The sequence below is a fragment of the Wyeomyia smithii genome, chromosome 2, assembly GCF_029784165.1.
Source record: "Wyeomyia smithii strain HCP4-BCI-WySm-NY-G18 chromosome 2, ASM2978416v1, whole genome shotgun sequence".
NCBI lineage: Eukaryota > Metazoa > Arthropoda > Insecta > Diptera > Culicidae > Wyeomyia > Wyeomyia smithii.
The window spans coordinates 270,931,088-270,953,398 of record NC_073695.1 but is presented as its reverse complement, the minus strand read 5'-3'; the positions used below and the strand labels follow the sequence as shown (position 1 = coordinate 270,953,398).

Below are 22,311 nucleotides of genomic sequence, written 5' to 3'. Positions count from 1 at the left end.
AAAAACAAGAAATAAAGCCTCACACTTCACACGCAGAGTAATTTCTAGCTAAAAAAAATCACATCGTGCGTAAGCAGCGACCGTCATTACAACCAGTTGACATTCTGGAATTTCCATTTGTTTGAAATAGAACAATCTAATGCGGTACAACGGCAAACCATCCGGACGCATTAGGTCAACACACCAGAAATGTATCAATCTTACTTAACCCTCGGTATCAACCGTTTTCAATGTCAAGTTTCCAGCTTACCACCGTAATTTCACTGCAACCGTCTCAAGTGTAAACTCCTGAGGTCACCACTGGATAGATCGACGCAGACGATGGGTAAATATTTTCGTGTACAGCTGAACTCAAGGGGGGGGGGGGGGGGGGGCTATTATGAACGAAAAGCAAACATCATGGTAGGTTACACTCCACTGTTTGTCACTTTTTGTCACTATGCTAAACTTTGTGTCAGCTGGTGGTAATGTAAATCGCACGTTAAAAATGCTTTCGCTGTTGATGAAGTATTTAGTGGTTGTTAAAATGTATGTTGAACATGGAGATATTTTAGTACCAAATATTGCATCTATACCAAACTTTACAGATTGACCTCTATACGCTTAGAGGGTTATCGATAGTAAACGTTGCATGAATATTAACGAGGTTCAACACACTACATTCCATAGCAGCCACCCTCACGGGAATTTACGTCACACAGTGTAACGTTGCTTTTCTTCTCGGAAGGCTGTATGTATGTTCGATAGCACAGCGTCATATCGCACATTCCCACGAAGGTCACAACCATTCTTCAGACCCCTATATCGTGCAGAAAACCCCGAGCCGCCGTTCATCAAACAAGCCCCAACAAACAAGCGAAGCACGTGAAATGTTTCATCGCCCGAAAACAGCTTTCCGTATTTGCTCGGGGCAATCCAAAATAAACTGGAAGAGAGCAAACATTTACATTTTAATTGCACCCTCGCCCCCAAAACTAGTAGCGTTTTTTTATCAGCAACTATCCTCGGCCGTTTTTTTGTGTGTGACATTACTCTCCCTTTTACCGGGGTTATCGTTAATAGAAACTTCCGAAAATCGGTATAATTGCTATCGCAGCCTAGACAGGTCGGAATGACAAACGCATGGGGCTCATCGCAGGTTACTTTCCAGTCTGCGGGTGCGGAATGGCATACCGGCAAAGTGTATCGTATAAATATCCAACTAGAACTGTCCGCCCAGTTCAGTCGGTAGAGTGGACTTCGCCGGGTAGGGTTTGGTGGCAGCACATGCACAACAACAGGTGAAAGTGCTGCTTAATGTTCTTCTGTTTTTTTTTTTTACTGGTCCAAAAGTGAACGTGGCAGGAGGAAACGGAACCATTAGTGAAGTTCCTACAGTAGAAAGAGTACTGTGAAATACCGCTTCGAAGCTGCTGAAGCCTGCAAATAAAGCAAGAGATAATGTAAGACAGGAAAAGTGCCTTATCGTTTATATGTGTGAAGTGAGTGTTTATCGTCGTGTATGTGTGCTATTTAGAGTTAAAACTTAATATAAATCTTCTAATATTATAAAATTGAAAAAAATAATAACTGTGTTAAAAAAAAGCAAAGTTGTTCAATGGTTGAAGTTATTAAGTCATCTCAGGTAAGTTAGTAAACTTGTAACATGTATGGGATTTTTATTGTGTCACTGATTTCGCCGATATTGTAATAAAAATGCCGAGGTTTTGAACCTTTATTTTTATTTTCCAGATGAATTATATAATTAAAATCAATTAGGCAAAATCAAAAAACAATTAAAATTTTCTTCCAAGACTACGTTAATTTGACCAAATTTTGAACCCGCCCAAAGGAACTAAAATTTTACTTAAGATGAAACTGTGTTGAAGCAACAAATGGTCGACTTCGAGCCACTTTATTAATCATTGAAACAATTAATTTGAGGCCGACATTGTGAAGTTACCAGGTCAGCTACCCATCAACCTTAATTATGTTACGATGTGCAAAAAAAAACTGTGTTTGGATATAATTAAACCTAACAAAACAAGTTTCATTCTGAAACAAACGACCTTAACCTATCAGCCGACAGGCTTTTTTTTCATACAATTTTACACGCGTGCATTCATGAAGTAACAGAGGAAAAAAACGACAAATGTTTTCCTTCCGATTACCATTGTCGCAAATTAACAGTTCATTAGCAAGGGCGGCCTAGCTTTTTTCGCTATCATTAGTCAAGCTCGTTTTTTTTCTGGAGCCGCCAATGAGTGCAATGTGTGTTTGATTGGAACTTAACCGTGACCGCGTGCCAGATTGGACGCCAGGTCGGTCGGTTGAGTGGTCGTTCAGCTGTGTGCAGTTGGGTGGTGGTGGCAATTGATTAATTACACTAGAAGTAGAGCACGTGAGTGTTATCAGATGAAATTCTTGCGTTCTGTGACTATTTGTCATCCGGCCTTGCGCGTGAATTGAATTGAAAAGTTCTAATTACAGAATAATAAAATATAATGTTACTTTTCACTAATAGCCTTGAACCAAGTTTCAACTCTTAGGGAATTAAACTAATGTTTTATGAGCTCGAAAGAGTAATAATTTCATCACTCAGCAGTTTCTCATCAAAAACACATTATTTACGGCACCATAACAACAGTACAGCACTCTATTGTGTTTCATACCATTTTATGGGTGAAAACATCAAGTGAACAGAACACTGCACACTTCGATCAAACGACATTGGTCCCAAGCAGGGGAAAATTGCAGAAAATTAAAACTGATTTAAGCCGAAAGCACGTTCTAAGGTGCAAATAAAACGAACTCCGAACAAAGAGGCTTTGCCAACATGTTTAAGCAGACTTTAGCCCTTGTTTACTCTTTCGAAGAAAGGCAAAAGTTCCTAATCGGGGCGAATTACCGGCAAGTCCTACTAACATCAACAAGACAGGCGACACGGCATCGTTTCCAAATGCGGAAAATAAAACTGACGACGATGCTACACTCTTGCGCAAAAGTTTCTCCTTCTAAGTCTCGGCAATGCCTTTCCCACAATGCAGTGTGGTTTGTTTATTTTGCTTACGAATCTGTGAAGCTACTTTAGACCTCATACCAGGTGAATATGCGCTTCACCAACCCCATTCAATATATTTATTTCACAAGGAACTAGAACTGTTCCCGAAAAGAATAATGTGATAGATTTAAGACATGACTGTCGAATTTAATATTTTGTTAACATTTAAAAATTTCGATTAAAATTGTCATAAAAACTTGTCAAGCTGACGCACGCTGTCTTGTTATGAAGACCCCCTAGCAAACAATCCAAGTAGGCAATCCGTACATGTTGTGCGTACGACATTGTCGCCACAACACAGCAACCGCAGCAACACAAAGCAACATTCTTCGCATCATACCTTATCTGCTGCAAAAACCGGCCAGGAGGATTGAGGAAGGGTACAAAACAATGCGGCAGCAGAAATTACGCACCCGCTGCTGCTTCACCGTGATTAGTAGTACATTCATGGTATGACCCCAGGGCGCCACGTGTACCGGTTTGGCCACTGCAGCATGCTCGGCGATGCAATTTGCATAAAGATAAAACAATTTCAAGTAGACCTACTGGCTCTCTCCATGCTGCACGTCACAGCACGTAGTGCATTGTGATGAACGTTCGCAGAAAAGTGCGCCACTGACGGAGCTGCATTATGTCAGTCGTGTGGGCACTAACAGTTATTACTAGGTTTCCGCATTGGTTTGTAAGAAGGGAACGGTGCAAAATGCGTCTCCGAACAATCTTGAGCTATGTAAATATTGATTTATCTTTTATCATTCATCATTTATCATTTATCATTTATCATTTATCATTTATCATTTATCATTTATCATTTATCATTTATCATTTATCATTTATCATTTATCATTTATCATTTATCATTTATCATTTATCATTTATCATTTATCATTTATCATTTATCATTTATCATTTATCATTTATCATTTATCATTTATCATTTATCATTTATCATTTATCATTTATCATTTATCATTTATCATTTATCATTTATCATTTATCATTTATCATTTATCATTTATCATTTATCATTTATCATTTATCATTTATCATTTATCATTTATCATTTATCATTTATCATTTATCATTTATCATTTATCATTTATCATTTATCATTTATCATTTATCATTTATCATTTATCATTTATCATTTATCATTTATCATTTATCATTTATCATTTATCATTTATCATTTAGCATTTATCATCTATCATTTATCATTTATCATTTATCATTTATCATTTATCATTTATCATTTATCATTTATCATTTATCATTTATCATTTATCATTTATCATTTATCATTTATCATTTATCATTTATCATTTATCATTTATCATTTATCATTTATCATTTATCATTTATCATTTATCATTTATCATTTATCATTTATCATTTATCATTTATCATTTATCATTTATCATTTATCATTTATCATTTATCATTCATCATTTATCATTTATCATTTATCATTTATCATTTATCATTAATCATTAATCATTTATCATTTATCACTTATCATTTATCATTTATCATTTATCATTTATCATTTATCATTAATCATTTATCATTTATCCTTTATCATTTATCATTAATCATTAATCATTTATCATTTATCATTTATCATTTATCATTCATCATTTATCATTTATCATGAATCATTGATCATTTATCATTTATCATTTATCATTTATCATTTATCATTTATCATTTATCATTTATCATGTATCATTTATCATTTATCATTTATCATTTATCATTTATCATTTATCATTTATCATTTATCATTTATCATCTATCATTTATCATTTATCATTCATCATTTATCATTTATCATTTATCATTTATCATTTATCATTTATCATTTATCATTTATAATGTATCATAACACTTATTTATCATTTATCATTTATCATTTATCATTTATCATTTATCATTTATCATTTATCATTTATCATTTATCATTTATCATTTATCATTTATCATTTATCATTTATCATTTATCATTTATCATTTATCATTTATCATTTATCATTTATCATTTATCATTTATCATTTATCATTTATCATTTATCATTTATCATTTATCATTTATCATTTATCATTTATCATTTATCATTTATCATTTAGCATTTATCATTTATCATTTATCATTTATCATTTATCATTTATCATTTATCATTTATCATTTATCATTTATCATTTATCATTTATCATTTATCATTTATCATTTATCATTTATCATTTATCATTTATCTTTTATCATTTATCATTTATCATTTGTCATTTGTCATTTATCATTTATCATTTATCATTTATCATTTTTATTTATCATTTATCATTTATCATTTCCACGGTACAACTCTAGTCAAAAATTGCGTCAACTCAACACCATCCAACATTTGTGTGTATCAATTATATGACACTTATCACAATTGTGTGCTCAACTCTTAACCAGGATGAGATATTCCATTAAAAAAAACATTACTAAATCATTCTCAAAATACTAACTGCAAATAGAAACAATAACAACCCTCAAGTCGAGTCGAGTGCCCACTCGACTCGGCTTCCGAGCGCATTTTACACCCCCTCGACCAAGAATCAGACAGCATTGCGCTATGCCAAAGTGTCTCGAGCGCCGCCCGAGAAAAGCAAGCAAAATCAAGATCTGTGAGTATGGGAATTATTAAAAAAATTCGATTCCATTGATGAGAGTGCGCCTCATCGTGCAGAGGGGTAAGATCGTTTGATGATGACGATGGCCATTCTCCGCGTCGAGATCGTCTCGCTTTGTTGGGTGGACGGCCGTCGTCGTCGTCGTCGCCCTGCGCAAGGCCACTGTTTCATCTCGTCTCCCCTCCGGAGGCGACAAAACTCTTTTAATGGATTTTAAATATGTTCCCGCGGTTGTTGTTTCGCGATTGACACAGTTCAAATTCGCAGTGATGCTCCTCGGTGACAGTAAACGATAGTCGTTCGAGGGAAGTGGATTTGGTTGGGGGTTTGTACTCCAGATTCGGCTCCCAAATTTGTCCGGTGGTTCGTTCGGTCAGTGACACAAGGGCTCGTGCAATTAATCACAATTTGAACGTGTTGATTTGTTTTTATTTTCAGTTAGCTGGAATTCACGTAGCGTTACGTAACATGACTGTTCGTAGAGGGTTCTTGAACTCGACGCTGAAGTGTTTGGCTGGCCCTGACCGTGTATCGAAGCTGCTCAAGTGGAGAAGTTAACTTTCAGAGTGGACCAACGTGAAAGCATGCGACCGCGGTTGGACATTATTAAAGTGCGAGTGTAAAACCTAGCGATCATTAATCTAAATCGCGTGAAGCGTGTGAGAAGTGTGCCAATAGCCAATCGTCCATTCGGATGCAGTACGGGCTGAGAACAGCTGTTGGCAGATGTGGGAAAATGTTCGATAAGTGCAGTGGTGCGATCCTGTCCGCGCTGGCAGTCGTGTGTATCAACTTCACGGGATCCAGGTGAGTGAGCTGCGAGCAGATACGTACTAAAATAAAACATGAGAAGTGCCAATTATACCGGGTTATGACACATTGATGCGAAAAGTGAAGGTAGTTTTCATGGCCACTAGTCGAAGGATGCCAAGTAAGTTAGTAAATGAGCATATCCGGACGCACGCAAATGGTTTTTGGAGATTGAACCTTATCCAAAGGGGAAAGAAAAAAAAATTTAATTTCTTTTCAATCTTCTAAAGCCTGAAACTGAAAATATATTTCAGAGAAGTGAAAATGAAAAAAAAAATTAGGCACATAACTTAGACCAAAAATTTATCAGTGAAAACATCGGCTAGAAAAATATTTTTAAAAAATTATACTGAACAGACACTTAGAAACTCTGTCAAGACACTTTAAAAAAAAAACTATTGTTAGTGAACGAACAACAAAAAATTTGATGAATATGAAAAAACCGATAGATATTTAAAATAAAAATGCTAGTCTGCCGGCAGCCAAACACAAATATCAAAATTCTAATAGTCAGAATCCAAAAGAATCAGAGCTCTGAAAAATGGTTTATGGCTAACAAAAACTGGGTGTTGAGTAAATTTCTAATCGTAAGCCCAGTAGTTTGCTGTCACCTCCAAAGTCACATATCATCCTTTGACAACGAATTAAATTTGATGCAAATATTATCAATAGCTATATAAGTAATCAGAGTCAAGCAGTGTTCTGTCAACATTTCTATTTTTTCTATCAGCGCCTCTTCTTGGACCCTTGACTTTCTCACTTTTCAATAATGATCTTTCAAATGTACTCGATTTCTATTCTAAACATGTTTTAGCAGACAATGTCTAGATTTGAAACCGTGCTCTGTGACTTACTCATTATAGGAAATAAGCTAAATTATGACCATCACGAAATGATGCATTTGTCACAAAGAAACATTCTACCAATTAATCCCAGTAAAACCAAAGCTACAATACCCGCCATAAGCGGGGAATCACTTCGCTGAGTATTGCAACACCCATTTTGAATATTGCAAAATCCTTCCAAAAAGCTAAGCACCACCTGGAATAGATCGGTATCTCGTGTTTCCGACGACCTAGAATAATGCGGTCTTCTGCAAATTTGCTCAAACAGTCAAGGGCTTTTGGTTGGTGGATAGTTCAACGCAGAACGCTGCCGCTACGTGGCGCTTCGTATTTGAAATTTTTCATATTTTGACCTTTGCTTATCTTACAGTTCCTAAGAAATTACCTAGTGAATTGCAGCCTTCAGCAAAGTTGTTTGGAAGGTCAGTGTGCACGTAATTCTTCGTATTTTGACCTTAACTCATCCACACGGTTCTTATTTTCTGAAAAGTTGCAGCCCTCGGGCAATAGTAGCTGGATAAAACATTATGAGTATTGCTGAACGACGAGTGACGATGCTTTTCACATGGCTACAAAATCTTTGAATCATTTCGCATCAACCTAGACACTCACTAGTACAGGATGCTATATATTGTATCCTCCTGCTCAAATGAAAGCGTCTTATGTAAATCAGACTGAACACAAAAAATTGTATATCAATCATCAAAAAGGAATTGAAAATCAAACAACAATATCGCTCGCTAGCCTGGAGGGCTTATAGCGGTCTCGATCAACTAGATTAGTTGAGAGAATTCGTTATCGATATTGTTTTTTGGCACATTTCGCATGTTGTAGGATAAGAACAACGATACACCGTTCCACAGTGCTGAGTCGAGAAAATTTTCAGAAGAACTAGCCGACCGATATCGCTAACCACAGAACCACGGGGACCACAGTTAAAAATCAAATAATTCAATTTATTTCTTCTGAGAAATTCGCTTAGTTGCTGAATAATGCAACCTTCTAAGTGTCCAAGGTTCACGAGATAAATTAAGTTCAAAATACTCAAAACTACTTGCACACTAGTAACACGAAGCAGCTGAATTCCAAACTATACAATAACCAGATGCCCTCATCCTCCTGAACAACTTTGCTGAAATCCACAACTTTTTAACTGGTTGGATTCACAAAACATGTTTTGTTCAGGATAGTGAAAACTTTATAGGAAACATCCATAAATGACTTTTTTTAAGTTTTATTTTATATATTATATGCTGCGATAAACTGTTCATAGGCAACACTACCGTTTATTTTTGATGGTCGTTATTGTAAAACTAACGATGCATGAATACATGAAAATTTTACACTACTAGTAGTTGCGAAAATTCTCATTACTCTTATCTTCAAGCATCTATAGTTCTGAAAAGAACCGATTCCCTAATCTTCAGTTGGAAATTCGTGCTACAGAACGCTAATGATCGCACCATCGGTAGCATTGAATATTTTGCTTGACCACGAATAATTAAGGGGGGACCCTACTCTAGAAGGTCGAAAAATCATGAATTTTCATATTTTTTTTGGCTGTCTAGAGTAAAGTAAAGTGTTTGGCTATTTTGGCTATTGATTAAGGTATATTTGAAGATGTATTTTCCATGTCGTGAATGTAAATATAGTGAGTATTACACTGTTGGCAGCTGGGAACGTGGATGCTCTCTCTAAACCAGTACCTAACTGGTGGTAAGCTTTTCTCAGCTTCTAGTAGACCGATCGGGCTGAAATTTTTTTTCAGTATATAGAAACATATTATCTATCTAGTTACGTAGCCGTTTTTGAAAATCCCAAAAATTGCCAAAATTGCGGCCATTTTAGTAAAAAAAATTGTTTTTTTTTTTTCATGAAAAATCACTATTTAAAAAATCATTAAACATTGAAAAACTCAGATATCAAAAAACGGCTACGTAACAAGTTAGATAATCCATTTTTACATGTTAAAAACAAATTCAGCAAAATCGGTTCAGTAGATGCTGAGAAAAATTTACCACCAGTTGAAAGAACATGGTTTCGAGAGAAACGCTGCTTACAGCGTAATCCTCACTATATTTGTATCCAGAACGTGCAAAATATATCTTCAAATATACCTTAATCAATAGCCACAATATCCGAACACATCACTCTACTCTAAGCATCCGAAAAAAAATACGAAAATTTATTATTTTTCTTATACTTTACAGAGTAGGGTCCCCCCTTAAGTTTGCTCTCCGCTGTGCCCTTCAGTAGCTGTGCCAGCAAAATATTCTGCAGCGTACGATGGTAACTGTTGCTGCCGTATGCAAAATAAAGGTAACATGGTCCACAGTGCCTGGAAAATGACTCGTATGCAGCTCTCGTTTCTCAATGTCGCGTACCTCTAACAGCTATACTCCACTCGCTATTGTGTGACAAACTAGACTGAAGCTGACTTTGTTGTTGAATTATCTTTTATTTTTGGATTTGTTTACAGAGGTATAATATTACAGGACAATTGTTTAGCCTTAGCGGCTCATCATCTTTGATGTGAATTGTTTTTGGTGTTGTTTTTAGGTTTATCTAGGTGGGTTAATGTACATGACTGCCTTAGAGGCATGGTAGTTTCAATAAATTGGGTTAAATTGAAAAAGCCTACCTAACTAAAACTAACTTAGACTAACTTAAACTAAGTCGGCAAGGTACGAATTGCCTCGTGTGCTGAACTCTGGCAAGCTTCTCTGAACCTAGACAGTATTGATTGTTTGCGTTCGGCTAGTGTATTCAGGCCGGCTAGTTGGTGAATCTCAGAGTTGCGCGTTCTTGGGGGACTGTTAAGGATCATCCGAAGGATCTTGTTTTGGGTGACCTGAAGCTTGTCATGATGACATTTAGCGCAGCTCTCCCAGATTGGCAAGCCGTATTCAATCACTGGTAGGATGATCATTTTATGGACAGCAGGCTTGTTCTTAAGTGAGAGTTTTGATCTTCTGTTTATGAGTGGATATAGATGTTTAATCAGGATATTACATTTATTAGACATTTTGTCCACATGTGATCTGAATATAAGCTTGCTGTCCAGAACAAGACCGAGGTATCCCACCTCGCTCGACCATTCGATGGGTGAGTTGTTGATTTTGAGCCTGACGTCATCAGGCGGAACAATTCGACGTGAGTTTGAGTGGGGGAATAAGATGGCCTGTGTTTTAGCCGCATTGATGCAAATCTTCCAGTTGTTGAAGTAGTCGGATAGAACATCCAGGCCTGCTTGAAGTTTTCTAGTCAACGAACGGATCACTCGCCCTTTGTACATGATGACAGTGTCGTCCGCGAACATGGACAGAACACCACCATCCGGTAGGGGAGGAACGTCTGACGTAAAAATGTTAAAGAGGATAGGACCCAAGAGGCTACCCTGGGGAACCCCAGCATCAACATTAAATGTAGCAGACTGGGAGTTGTTCAAGCAGACACTAAATGATCTACCCGACAGATAATTTTTGATGATTCTCACAAGGAAGATCGGGAAGTTGCACCGATGCAGCTTATAAACAAGGCCATCGTGCCAGACGTTGTCGAACGCTTTTTCAACGTCCAACAACTTGTTCCGCCTGATAATGTTCGTTACCCGGGTGAGTTGGTGCACAGTGGAGTGCCCCTTCCAGAACCCAAATTGCTCCCTAAGGAAGATGTTGCTCTCGTCAACAAACTCTAGTATGCGTCTAAGCATCAGTTTTCCGAATAATTTCGAAATAGATGAAAGGAGGCGGCTAATGGGCCGGTAGCTTTTAGCGTCAGTGGGATCCTTCCCAGGTTTATGGATGGGGATAACTTTGGCGAGCTTCCAACGGGAAGTAGCTAAGTTTTGCACTTATTGAAGATCTTTGCGAGGTGATGAAAGAAGTCAATGCTCAAATTTTTCAACTCGAGATTGACAACCCCATTGACACCCGCGGCCTCTGGGACAACTAGAGGGGTCACAGCGATTCTGGACATTGTAGCTGCCACATCGGCCTCAAAGGGGCTCACCAGGGAACGACCGAGATTGTGGGAGTTTACGAAATGCTGACCAAGAGCATTAGCTTTTTCAGCTGGTGTTATTAGCTGAACTTGATCAAAATGGGAGAGAGGAGGGACAGGCCTCGGCTTGTTTTTCAAAAGTTTAGTTAATTTACAGAAGGGGTTTGCACAATCTGGGAGAGCGCGAATATGACTCTCAAAGCTTTTGTTTCTGAGATCCACCAACCGGGCCTTGATGATTTTATTAAGACGATTGCAATAGGACTTTAGGTGAGGCAGGCCAGTACGTTGGTGATGGCGCCTACACGCAAAAGTTGGAGTGTACGTAACCAGATCATTTATGAGCGAAATTAGCGCATTTACTGATTAAAATTGGAACCAGCACAACGCATGTACGTTAGGCATAACGCATTATATGCTCTAGCGTATTTTGAATGTATTGCGCAGCTCTAAACCACTACACTTATAAAGCATCAGCCGATGTTCAGAAGGTTGGCATCGTTGAAACAGTGCAACCAGCAATCAATATTGATAAGTTGGTTACTGACTCCATTGAAGAAATTATTGTCTGATCAATTCACTTTCATGAATCAGGTCATTCGAAAACATCATTCAATCATTAACAATAAACAAAAACATGAGAATAGTCCAAAACATTGTGTATTTAATTATGACTCTGGTTTCATTCACATGCATTCGGTTCTGCGTTACTGGCACCAGCGTCAATAACTTCCGCGGCAACAAGGCTCGCCATTGGCTGTTTCGATTGCTGACGATTTTTAGGGATGCACGAGCCGTTGATACGCACCGGCTCGCGAAGGTATAGAACGGTTTTTTGAGCGCCTCGAAACTGATCGTTCGCCCGAAGCCGAAGTTTACCGAGACATTACGATTTTTGTGTATACTACACATTCTGATTTTGATCTCTGTCAATGTATTCCTTGTACAACTTTTGCGTTATGCGTATCACGCATTGGTTGTGCGAAGTCAGAGCAAATTCTGTGCGAATTGAAAGGACACATTGGATGATTAAAGCTTGAACTTTTGCGTGTAGTTGTGTTACGAAGTCTTATATAAGATTTAGTTAAACTGTCTAGGATCAGAGTGTTACTCACCAGGTCAGAAGCAGGGACGTGTTGGTCACGGGCTAAGGAAAGTACCTCGTCGATGATCTGCAAGCACTGATCAATGTCGTCCGTCGATTCAAGCTCCATGTTGTAGCGGATGTTGGCGTCGATGAACTGCTGGAACCGTGGCCAATCAGCACGATGGTAGTTGCGACGACGAGCACGAAATCGATTGGCGGAGTAGCCCACTTCGGCCACCACTGGTTCCTGGTAGACGATCGGATACGAAATGGTCGCCATGTTGGTGATGAAGAAATCGATGGTCGAGTGGACACCAGAGCGGCTCAACCGGGTGTGGGAGTCTGGGCTCAGGATGATGTACGAAGATGCGTCGTTGTGGACGACTTTGCCATTTGGATTGCTAAGTGTGTTGCCCCAGGCTTGATGTTTGGCATTGAGGTCACCAGCCAAGATGAAGTTTTGCCGATGTCTGGTTAGCTTGACGAGATCTTGTTCCAGATTAGAGGATGAATCGTTCCTTGAGCTGACTTGCGACGGACAGTAGGCGGCTATGATAATAATAGGGCCGACGGGGGTACAAACCTCGACCCCAACCGCTTCGATGACTTTTAAGTTGAAACTGGGCAGCAGCTTACAGCAGATGTTCTTCCTCAACGCGATGGCTACGCCTCCACCCGCTGAGTGGGTACGATCGAGCCGAACAACTCGAAAGTCGGGGAGGTAGATGTTGACGCCAGGTTTTAGATGTGTCTCGGTGATGATTGCTACGTCGATATTCCGCTTGTTGAGAAAATCAGCGAATTCGATGGCTTTGCTCTTTAACGAGCAAGCGTTCCAGTTAGCGATGTAGATGCATTCACGGGCCATATTTGGTGAGAATAGAAACTGCTGCTTGCAGCTGTTCAGCTCTGGTTTTACAGGTGCGAAGGGCTACGAATGCTTTGGCCGGGAGATGCACGAACTCTTCTGTAGTGAGAAGGGAATCGGCGTTGTTTTCTTCGGAGTCTGTGCGGGTAAACTTTATTCCTGTGGCAGGAGTTGAAAGCCCCGGGAATCCCGGGGGAGGCGAGGAACGGTTCGATGCCGCGACATCAGCAAACGAAGTTGTTAGCCGATTATTCAGTGGAAGAGGTGGAAGCACTGGGATTGCACGTCGCGATGCGATGACTGGAAAATTTTGTTCGTTATTCACTGGAACTGGGACTTTTCTTCTACCGGGTTGGTTGTTGGTTGAGGCTCTTTTGCGGATCTCAATGAATTCCGCTCGCTTCGGGCAGGTACGACTGGTGGCCTTATGATCAGCACCACAATTCGCGCAGACAGGATCGGCAATTTCCATCAATTGGCAGGCGTCGGGTGCATGCGTTTGTCCGCATTTGATGTCCCATGTCCAAACAACAGGCAATTGGAACATTGGGTCACATCTCGATGAACTGGTTTGTAGCGCTCTCAGGCTACAATGATATGGAAAAGGGCACGAATGGACTGCAAATCCGCCAAACATGTTAAATTTTTCTCCAGGTTGACAAGGTACAATTGGTCACGGTACTTCCGACTCTTGTTGTGGCGTGACATCTTATGGATCTGTATTGGCTTGAGTCCATTTGCCTTCAGTTCCTCTAACTGAGTGTCAATTTCCATGTCTGGAAGACCACGGAGAACAACCTTGAGCGGTTTTTCTGCTCCAATGTCATGGGAGAAATATTCCACCTTACGCTGCTGCAGTATTACTTGTACCGCCTTGTAGTGATTCAATGCCGGAACCATCAGTTTGTAGCCGTCAGTGCACATACGGATAGTGCATTTCAGTCCTTTCTCGATGTAAAAGACAATTGCTTCACGAAGACCTTCTGGAAATCCTTTCACATAGAAGGGTGGAGTTTTTTCTTTTTTCACTATTTCGGAGTCCGTGGAGTTTTCCAAGTCAGCAAATCTGTTGTTGGCCAAAAGCTTCTTAGCCGCCGATTCGGGGGCATTTCCAGGTCGAGGCCGTTTACCCGTACTAGAACCGGTTTTCGATTTACCCATGTCAGGGTTCACCGTAGCATCGGTTTCCAACGGGAAAATAAAAACTTACGAACGAACGTACAAAGGGAACGGAGCGAAAATAAAACAACTGTACTGCTCAACACACTAGTAGAGAATGATGAAGCTGTATTTTCTACACGCAGTCTTTTGTATCGAGTTCAGCGTAGATTTTTGCCATGAGGGCGTGGCCACGCAGCTTAGAGAAAGACAAACAAAACAAAACACCTTCGATACTACTGAGTGATTATCATAAGCACCAAAAGAAGTTTTTGCTTTCCCGATGCCAAAATCACTCTGGTTCTTAGATTAACTAATTTGCGTTAATAATATTTGACTGATAACGGTGTACGAGTGGGCACAAAGAAACAATTGAACCGGAAAATCACTCAATTTAGCAGTGAAAATTCTGGAAATGAGGGTTAAATCTTGCTGTGATAAACTATTCATAGGCAACACTACCGTTTATCTTTGGGGCGCCCTGGTCGTAATTGTAAAATGATTATTGAGAAATAGATGAACATTTTACACTAGTAGTAGTTGTGGAAATTTTCATAACTCTTATTTTCAAGCATTTTTTATTTCTGAAAAGAACTGTTTCCATAATCTTCAGCTCGAAATGTGTGCTACAGAACTTTGATGATCGCACCACCACCGGTAGCATTCAATAATTTGCTTGGCCGCGCATATTAAAATACGGTCTCCGCTGTGCCCTCCAGTAGCTGTGCCAGCAAAATATTCTGCAGCGTACGATGGTAACTGTTGCTGCCATATGCAAAATAAAGATAACATGTTCCGCAGTGCCTGGAAGATGACTCGTATGACGCTCTAGTTTCCTAATGTCGCGTACCTCTAACAGCTCTACTCCACTCGCTATTGTGTGACAAACGAGACTGAAGCTGAATTTTCAACACGCATTCTTTTGTATCGAGTTCAGCGTAGATTTTTGCCATTATTGTTAACCGTGCTCGGGAAACAAGAGAATAGCAAGGAAAATGCATGAGAAAGCTTGACCTCGGAACTTTTCACCTTTTTTTCACCATTAGGCAGTATAGCAACAATGTTTAACATTATATCAAACATCTGTTACACATTTTATCTATCCACCGACATATAAATGACTAAGAAGCATCAAGTCGTTCGCTTGCTATAATCGTTTGTAATCTGACGCAACATTTGCCAGTTTCATTTTCAATTTCACAAAGTAGATTACACTTTGTGTATAGAAAACAAAGACGTAGTCCTACGTCAAAAAGTTGTTTGATCAGATAATTCAGGGTCCTAAGATACTTCTGAACGAATCAAAGTAGGCAATCTTGAAGAAAAAAAAATTCTTGCAAAAATTATTTTATGGCATCAAAACGACCATGTATGGAGCCGCTTAAAAAATACTTTTTTTCTTTGAGAGTGCTCACATTGCTTTGTTCAGAAGAGTTTTGGGCAGCAAAATTGTCTATATAAAAAACTTATTTTAAAAGAAATCTGAAATAACCAATTTTTGAACATCACTTATTGTTTAAAAAAATCGGTGTAGGATCTCATAATTTTTCGTCAGGTGCCGTTTTGAATGCATGCATATTCACTTCCACTAAACAGATCCTGAACACTTAAGTCTTAATCGACAGGTGAAGTTTCTCCCACACTCTTGGCGTGACAATTGGTATATCTTTCCAACAGTAAACTCGTGAAAAAATTAACTAAAAACCAATTAAAAAAACTAATGGCTATCTTACAAAGAGCTCGCTTTTTGTTCCTGATGTTTATTTTGGAGTTTAATATGTCTTCTTAATAGCTCTGCCTCTGCATGCCTAGCTTTCGTGTCGGATGGAAGCAGATATCAAGAGTACAACTGTTGCGTGTTGCATATTGCAAATGTGCGACTGGAGGAAAATACTGTTCTGTAGTTCGATATTCGGCTGTAATATAAAAGTCTAACCGTTTTTTTGGAACGTTACATCCTATTGAATGGAGTGTAGTGAATTTCTCGGAAAGGAATCAGCATTGTAAGCAGAACGTGCCAAGCTTTTCTGTACGAAATAGATCAGTTTCAAATGTAGCGCTGGTTATGCAAAGTATCATCGGTTTGTGATGAACATAACAATGCTGTGTATTTACAGCGGCTGCTAAACACTGCTCGTTATACCTTTCCAAATACAGGTAATACCGGGTGAGAATTTTAGAACTTTCTTGAGACTGTTTAACTCAATAACAAACATGCTTAAAGAGAAATTCGAGTATGTAAATGCAAGCTCTCTATCCCTCCTTTTTATGCCATTTTTGTTGTTTGGTTTATGCATGCTCAATTCTGTTCAAAATGGCATCGAAACAAGAAGCCTTGTTTTAGTATCAGGAAGGTTATGGGAGACCAGTCAAATTAATGGACAAAAAAGGACTTCGTTATTCTCGTCTAAATCATGATTAAAATCCAGTGAAGAAATCAAGAAAAAAATTATGATTTCTTAAAAACAAATTTTTTTTCAATCTTGTTTTTGAGGTTTTTTTTTTTTTTTTTTTTTTGATAGGACAAAATTGTTATCTAGCTAGCTGTAGAAATATTTTTAATATTTTAAAATATTTATCATTTCTACAGTCAAAACGGTTTGTTTGATTGGCATAGCCTCTTTGGCAAAGTTGCAGATGATAATTTTTTCCTTCCATAAAAATGCGTAATATGTGAATGTCCCTAATGATAGGATTTTATAATTAAAGAGTATTTTGACGCAAAATATACAACTATTTTAAGAAACTAAGGCAAAAAACTTCAAAAAGAGACAAAAAACAACATTTCTTATGAGAATCTGTTTTTTTTTTTAACCTATAAGCGTTTTGTGAGTCTATTTAATGAACTCGGATCAACTTAAAATTTTCATGGCTTATTTTTGGAGTAAAATGGAAATTTTTTCCGCCCGGCGCTCATCGAAATCGCATGATGTTGCAAAAATGGCCACTCTACTTTTCAGTTATATAATTATGTCAGTGCGGATATCGTACGCGATCTAAGCATGATACATTTATGCGATAATTGAATAAAATTTGCATTTTTATCAATCGTTCTTTTTTTTTTTTGAAGGGGGGATTTGTTAGTAGCTTAAGTATTTATGATAAATATTAGTAAATAATGAGTATGTGTGTCCAATCACAAATGGTGACTTCTCAACTCTGTTAGAAATTTGTAATTTTAATTGTTAGGATTTGTTTGCTTTCGCAATTAGGATTTATCATTCGTAGGGATTTAAACCTACTTGTCAGAAAAGGGGAAGTAAACTTACAACTAACTTAATTGCTAACTTATTGGCTATAAAGAGAGCTAATCGTAGCAATTGAGGATTGCAACGATTTTTGTCGAAAATTGTTAATAATTTTATTAATGTTAATAATTTTATTATTAGCTACTAATGGTTCAACACCAGTAAGTCTATGTAATTCGAGTGTACCAAACCATGGAGGACGCTTCAAAATCATATTCAGAATTTTATTCTGAATCCTTTGGAGCGTTTTCTTCCTTGTTGAACAGCAATTTGACCAGATCGGTACAGCATAAAGCATTGCTGGTCTAAAAATTTGTTTGTAAATCAAAAGTTTGTTCTTTAAACAAAGTTTAGAATTCCTGTTAATGAGAGGATATAAACATCTCGTATATTTGGTGCACTTGGCTTGTATACTCTCAATGTCAATACCACAATATATCTAACTAATGGTAGCAGTGGTCATAGGCTCCTACAGGAAAAAAATACTCTCAATGTGCTCTTTAAAAATAAGTTTTTTATCATAAATTAGTCCCAAGTACTTAACCTTGTCGGACCAACTTAAAATAACCCCATTCATCTTGAATCAATCGTTCTTTCTCAAGGCTAACGGTCGACAGCTAAAATTTTGGATATTTTTTTCCGGCTGTCAAAATAAGATATATGTACTTGAAAAACCCGATTTATTTTTCATAAACATACATTTATTGTACTGGACGACAAAAGATAAAAACATATGAGGCTCCAAAACTCAAAATAGTTTTCCTGGAAAGATTATTCCTGAGAATTTTGTAGCCCCAAGTGTATGGTGACATCGATAAACTATGTAACGCAAAAACCTTAATTTTTTATCCCCACCCCTCTATGTAACAAAACGTAACGCCCCCACCTAACCACTCATAAATATTATGTAACGCAGTAGCAAAATTTAGCAAGCAAATGCTCGATTTTGAAGTAAAATTTTAACCTTTCCAGAGATATTCCGTTACGCAACGCTGATCCTACCCCGCCCCCCTCCTATGTAAAAATCCGTAACGCTCAAGGAGCTCTCTGATGGAAATTACAAATATTTCTACAGTCAAAACGGTTTGTTTGATTGGCATAGTCTCTTTGGCAAAGTTGCAGATAATATTTTTTTCCTTCCATAAAAAATATAACCTGTGAAAAATATTATTTTTTTTTCAAAAATTCTCAACCTTTTTTTTCTTGATTACTTCATGATCGAACTGGTTGAATTGTTTGAATGATCTTTTGTTGTTTTTATGAAAAAAAAATTAATTTAAAAAAAGAGCTCTTTTAGATAATTTATTTTTAATTTTTCTTTTAACTTATTTGCAAAAAATGAACAATTCTTTTTAGAATGTATATTTTTTTCGGAAAGACAAAATTTTTATCTAAAACTTTGTCGAAGACGTTACACCGATCGAACAAACCGTTTTGGCCCTAAAAATATTTGTAATCATCAATGCCTTCCCAAAACAGCATTTTTCAATAGCTTCTCAAAAATGAGTCGTGTTCCACAAAATTCAACCAATAGCACAAAATAGCATCTTTTGCCTATAGAAACGCCTATGCAAAGTTTCAGTCAACTCAGAAATGATAATTTTAAAAAAAAAATAAAAAACCTGGGAAATTTTGTGGAACTTCTTGCTAGGGACGTTGCGATACCATTAAGCATCGATACTTGGATTCGATACTGGTATCGGAAGCGAGTGCTGATAGTCCCATATTATCGCGAAAAATGTATCGATACTGCAAAGAATCTTTGTTCGATATCAGGCTCATTTGAAGTTGCTGTTTTTTGCATATTTATTGCCTGCGATATAAATAATAGGATTGTTTAATTTAGTTGAACCTTTCTTTTTTTCCTAATGAACTAAAAACAAATAGCCTTTGTAAATGTTTCGCCGATAATGCTCTTCAAAAACATCCAAATTTTTCTGATCCATGGAGCTATTATCATAACACGTATCTCACAATAACAGTCGCGTCGCGTAATATATCAAGTGAAATAAAAGACTTAAATACGAATTGAAAAAAAAACTGTTTCCTCTATTATACCTGTGATGAGTTGAAATTTTGGTGCTTATCGATTAACTTCCGCAATGTATTTCTTGCAATTAGTTTGGAGATATGTTCGATTGAAGTTAATCAATTTGATGTGTGGAAAGGTAAATTCCAGTCATAATTCTTTGTCAACTATCTTTTCTACCAAATGATTAGTAATCTTCTTGGTTTCGCTTAAACTGGAAAAATATGACAAATTATAGCTTTTTAACCGTTCCTGTGACTTTTGGTGCTCCTTGCCAGCTCGCATGTTTGTTAAAAGGCCACCGAGTTCGTCGTTTTAAAGTTTGCTTTTTGGAATACTTCATTTAAGCTTTTGAAGACTTTTAGCTAGCCAAGGGCCAAATTCCGCAGGAACGGGTAAAATGCTCTCTTTTTATTTCAGTTTGAGCTCTATTGCATTTCTGTGGGGTAACCAAAATCTACTATAACGGGTAAAAAGTTATCTTGACAATGAACGAACATATTTTTGAGTCACAGATTTTGTAACCAATTTTATATTTTTCAAGCCGCTAACCATTATTAAATTCTCACAGTTTCCCCTGAAGATGTCACCTATCAGTGACGAAACGTCAGGTAATATAAAATAAGTTGTTCTACTTCTTTGAGACACACACGAAAATTCACTCAACGCACTTTAACCACTTTACTAAAAAAAATGTTTAAAAAAATAATATGATCTCACAATCAGAGTAAATTTATCTCTATACGTCGAGATGACCAAAATCCGGTCGATTGTATTTAATAAATTTTTAAGCATTTGATATATTTCATTCTACCGTTTCACTTCATTCACGATTTTTGGCATGCGCCCCTGCTAAAATATGGCGTTGTTCTATGTCAACATGCATGTCTACAGACAGTGTAGAGGTAGGAAAGCACGGGAGAAACAGTATGTTTTTTTTACCGTGTTCTTTCTTGCTTACAGCAACGTTGTTTGGGTTTTTTTCGATACTGAGAGTAGTGTATCGATACTGGCGAAGGATCGCTTGTTAAGCTACGATACCAAAAATCGGGTTTCGGAGGAAAAAGAATCGATTCCAAGTTAGTATCAGAGGTATTGCAACGTCCCTACCAGCGAGTAATTACTTTGCGCCACTCTGACGCAATTCTGCATAGGCGAACCCAATCAATATACATTTTTCCATGAGTTACATAACACTCATAGGAGGAAGGGGGAATACCCTTGACCGTTACGAATTATTACATAGGGGAGGAGGGTGGGGTAGCATTAATATTAACCTGAGCTACTGAGCTACGTATTTTTTATGAGGGTATAGGTGGTGGCGTTATGGTTTGTTACATAGGGGGGGTTCTAAAAATTTGGTGTTTTTACGTTACGTAGTTTATGGATGTCGTCAAACACTAAGGGCTACTAAACCCACAGAAATGATTAAAACGCTATAACCTTTCTAAGAAAACTATTTTGAGCTTTGCTGCCGGTACCCGCATAACTGTCCCATATTGATTTTGGTCACTTTTGAGTTATCATCGGGAATCGACTTATTGTTATCATATTTTCTGGAAGAAAATTAAAATTGATACTTTTGTGTGGAAAAACATGAAAAAAATACTAAGTTGTTTTTGTCCCATATTGAAAGTACCCGCATAACAGTCCCACTGCATAGTGGTACAAACTGCAAACATTTAATTTTGCTCCAGATCAGTGTATATCGGATTATTTAGGCATATAGAAGTATGTCATTCAATTAACTAGGCTAATGTAGTTTTTTTTGTAGTACAGTCTACGTTGCCAATGATACTGCCGGTTGCTGGTTGAATTTATATGTGATGGGACAAAATATGCGAGTACTTTTGAAATGTACCCGCATATTTTGTCCCATTTTGTCTTTTATTTTTTTCAAGTTATATAACATAAAACCAATTCAATCTATGGTTTTATGTTCTCAAAGATAAACTTGTGCTGTCATGAAACTGTTATGGTCAATGGTTCTGGATGTAATTGCTGGAAATCCGGAAATTCACGGATAATATTAAATCGCCGTTTTCTCAACATGTTGTTTTTCATAATGGAACAGTTATCCGGATACCGGCAGTTTGGGGCCGCATAGTTTTCTCTTTCGTCGACCAGTGTAATCATTGTATCTTTATGAAAAATTAAATCGGGTTTTTAAGTACATATATCTTTTTTTGACAGCAGAAAAAAAACAGTCCAAAATTATAGTCGTCACCAGTTAGCCTCGAAAAAGATCGATTAATGCAAATTTCATTCAGTTATCGCATGAATGTATCATGCTTAGACCGCGTACGATATCTGCACTGACATAATTGCATAACTGAAGCGTTTGATGAATAATAACACTGGTCAACACTGGTGTGGCCCTAAAGCTCAAACTAGGAAAAAAAAAATAAAAGATTATAGGTTTTTGATCATTCCTGTGAATTTTGGTACCCCCTGCCACTAACGCTTTTTCAGAGACTCTAATGAGTTTTTTCGTAAACATAACGTTGAACCGACGAACCCGGTGAGCAGTTATGTAAGTTGACGCGTTTTG

At 37.5% G+C, this 22,311-nt stretch overlaps 1 protein-coding gene across 3 annotated transcripts in view; it reads left to right on the top strand.

Moving 5' to 3' along the window:
* The first annotated feature begins 1,237 nt into the window (after window positions 1-1,237).
* The window catches only part of LOC129721162 (hyaluronidase Tab y 2.0101-like), a 52,916-nt gene continuing 31,842 nt past the window's right edge, over window positions 1,238-22,311 (top strand). The window contains exons 1-2 of one of the 3 annotated variants that reach the window (XM_055673414.1): window positions 1,238-1,624; window positions 6,152-6,520. In XM_055673414.1, coding sequence (XP_055529389.1) covers window positions 6,408-6,520 — 113 coding nt within the window. In that variant the 5' untranslated portion in view covers window positions 1,238-1,624; window positions 6,152-6,407. Of the gene's footprint in view, window positions 1,625-5,948; window positions 6,086-6,151; window positions 6,521-22,311 lie in introns of those variants that run through there. The other 2 variants (XM_055673413.1, XM_055673416.1) reach the window with 2 other exon arrangements.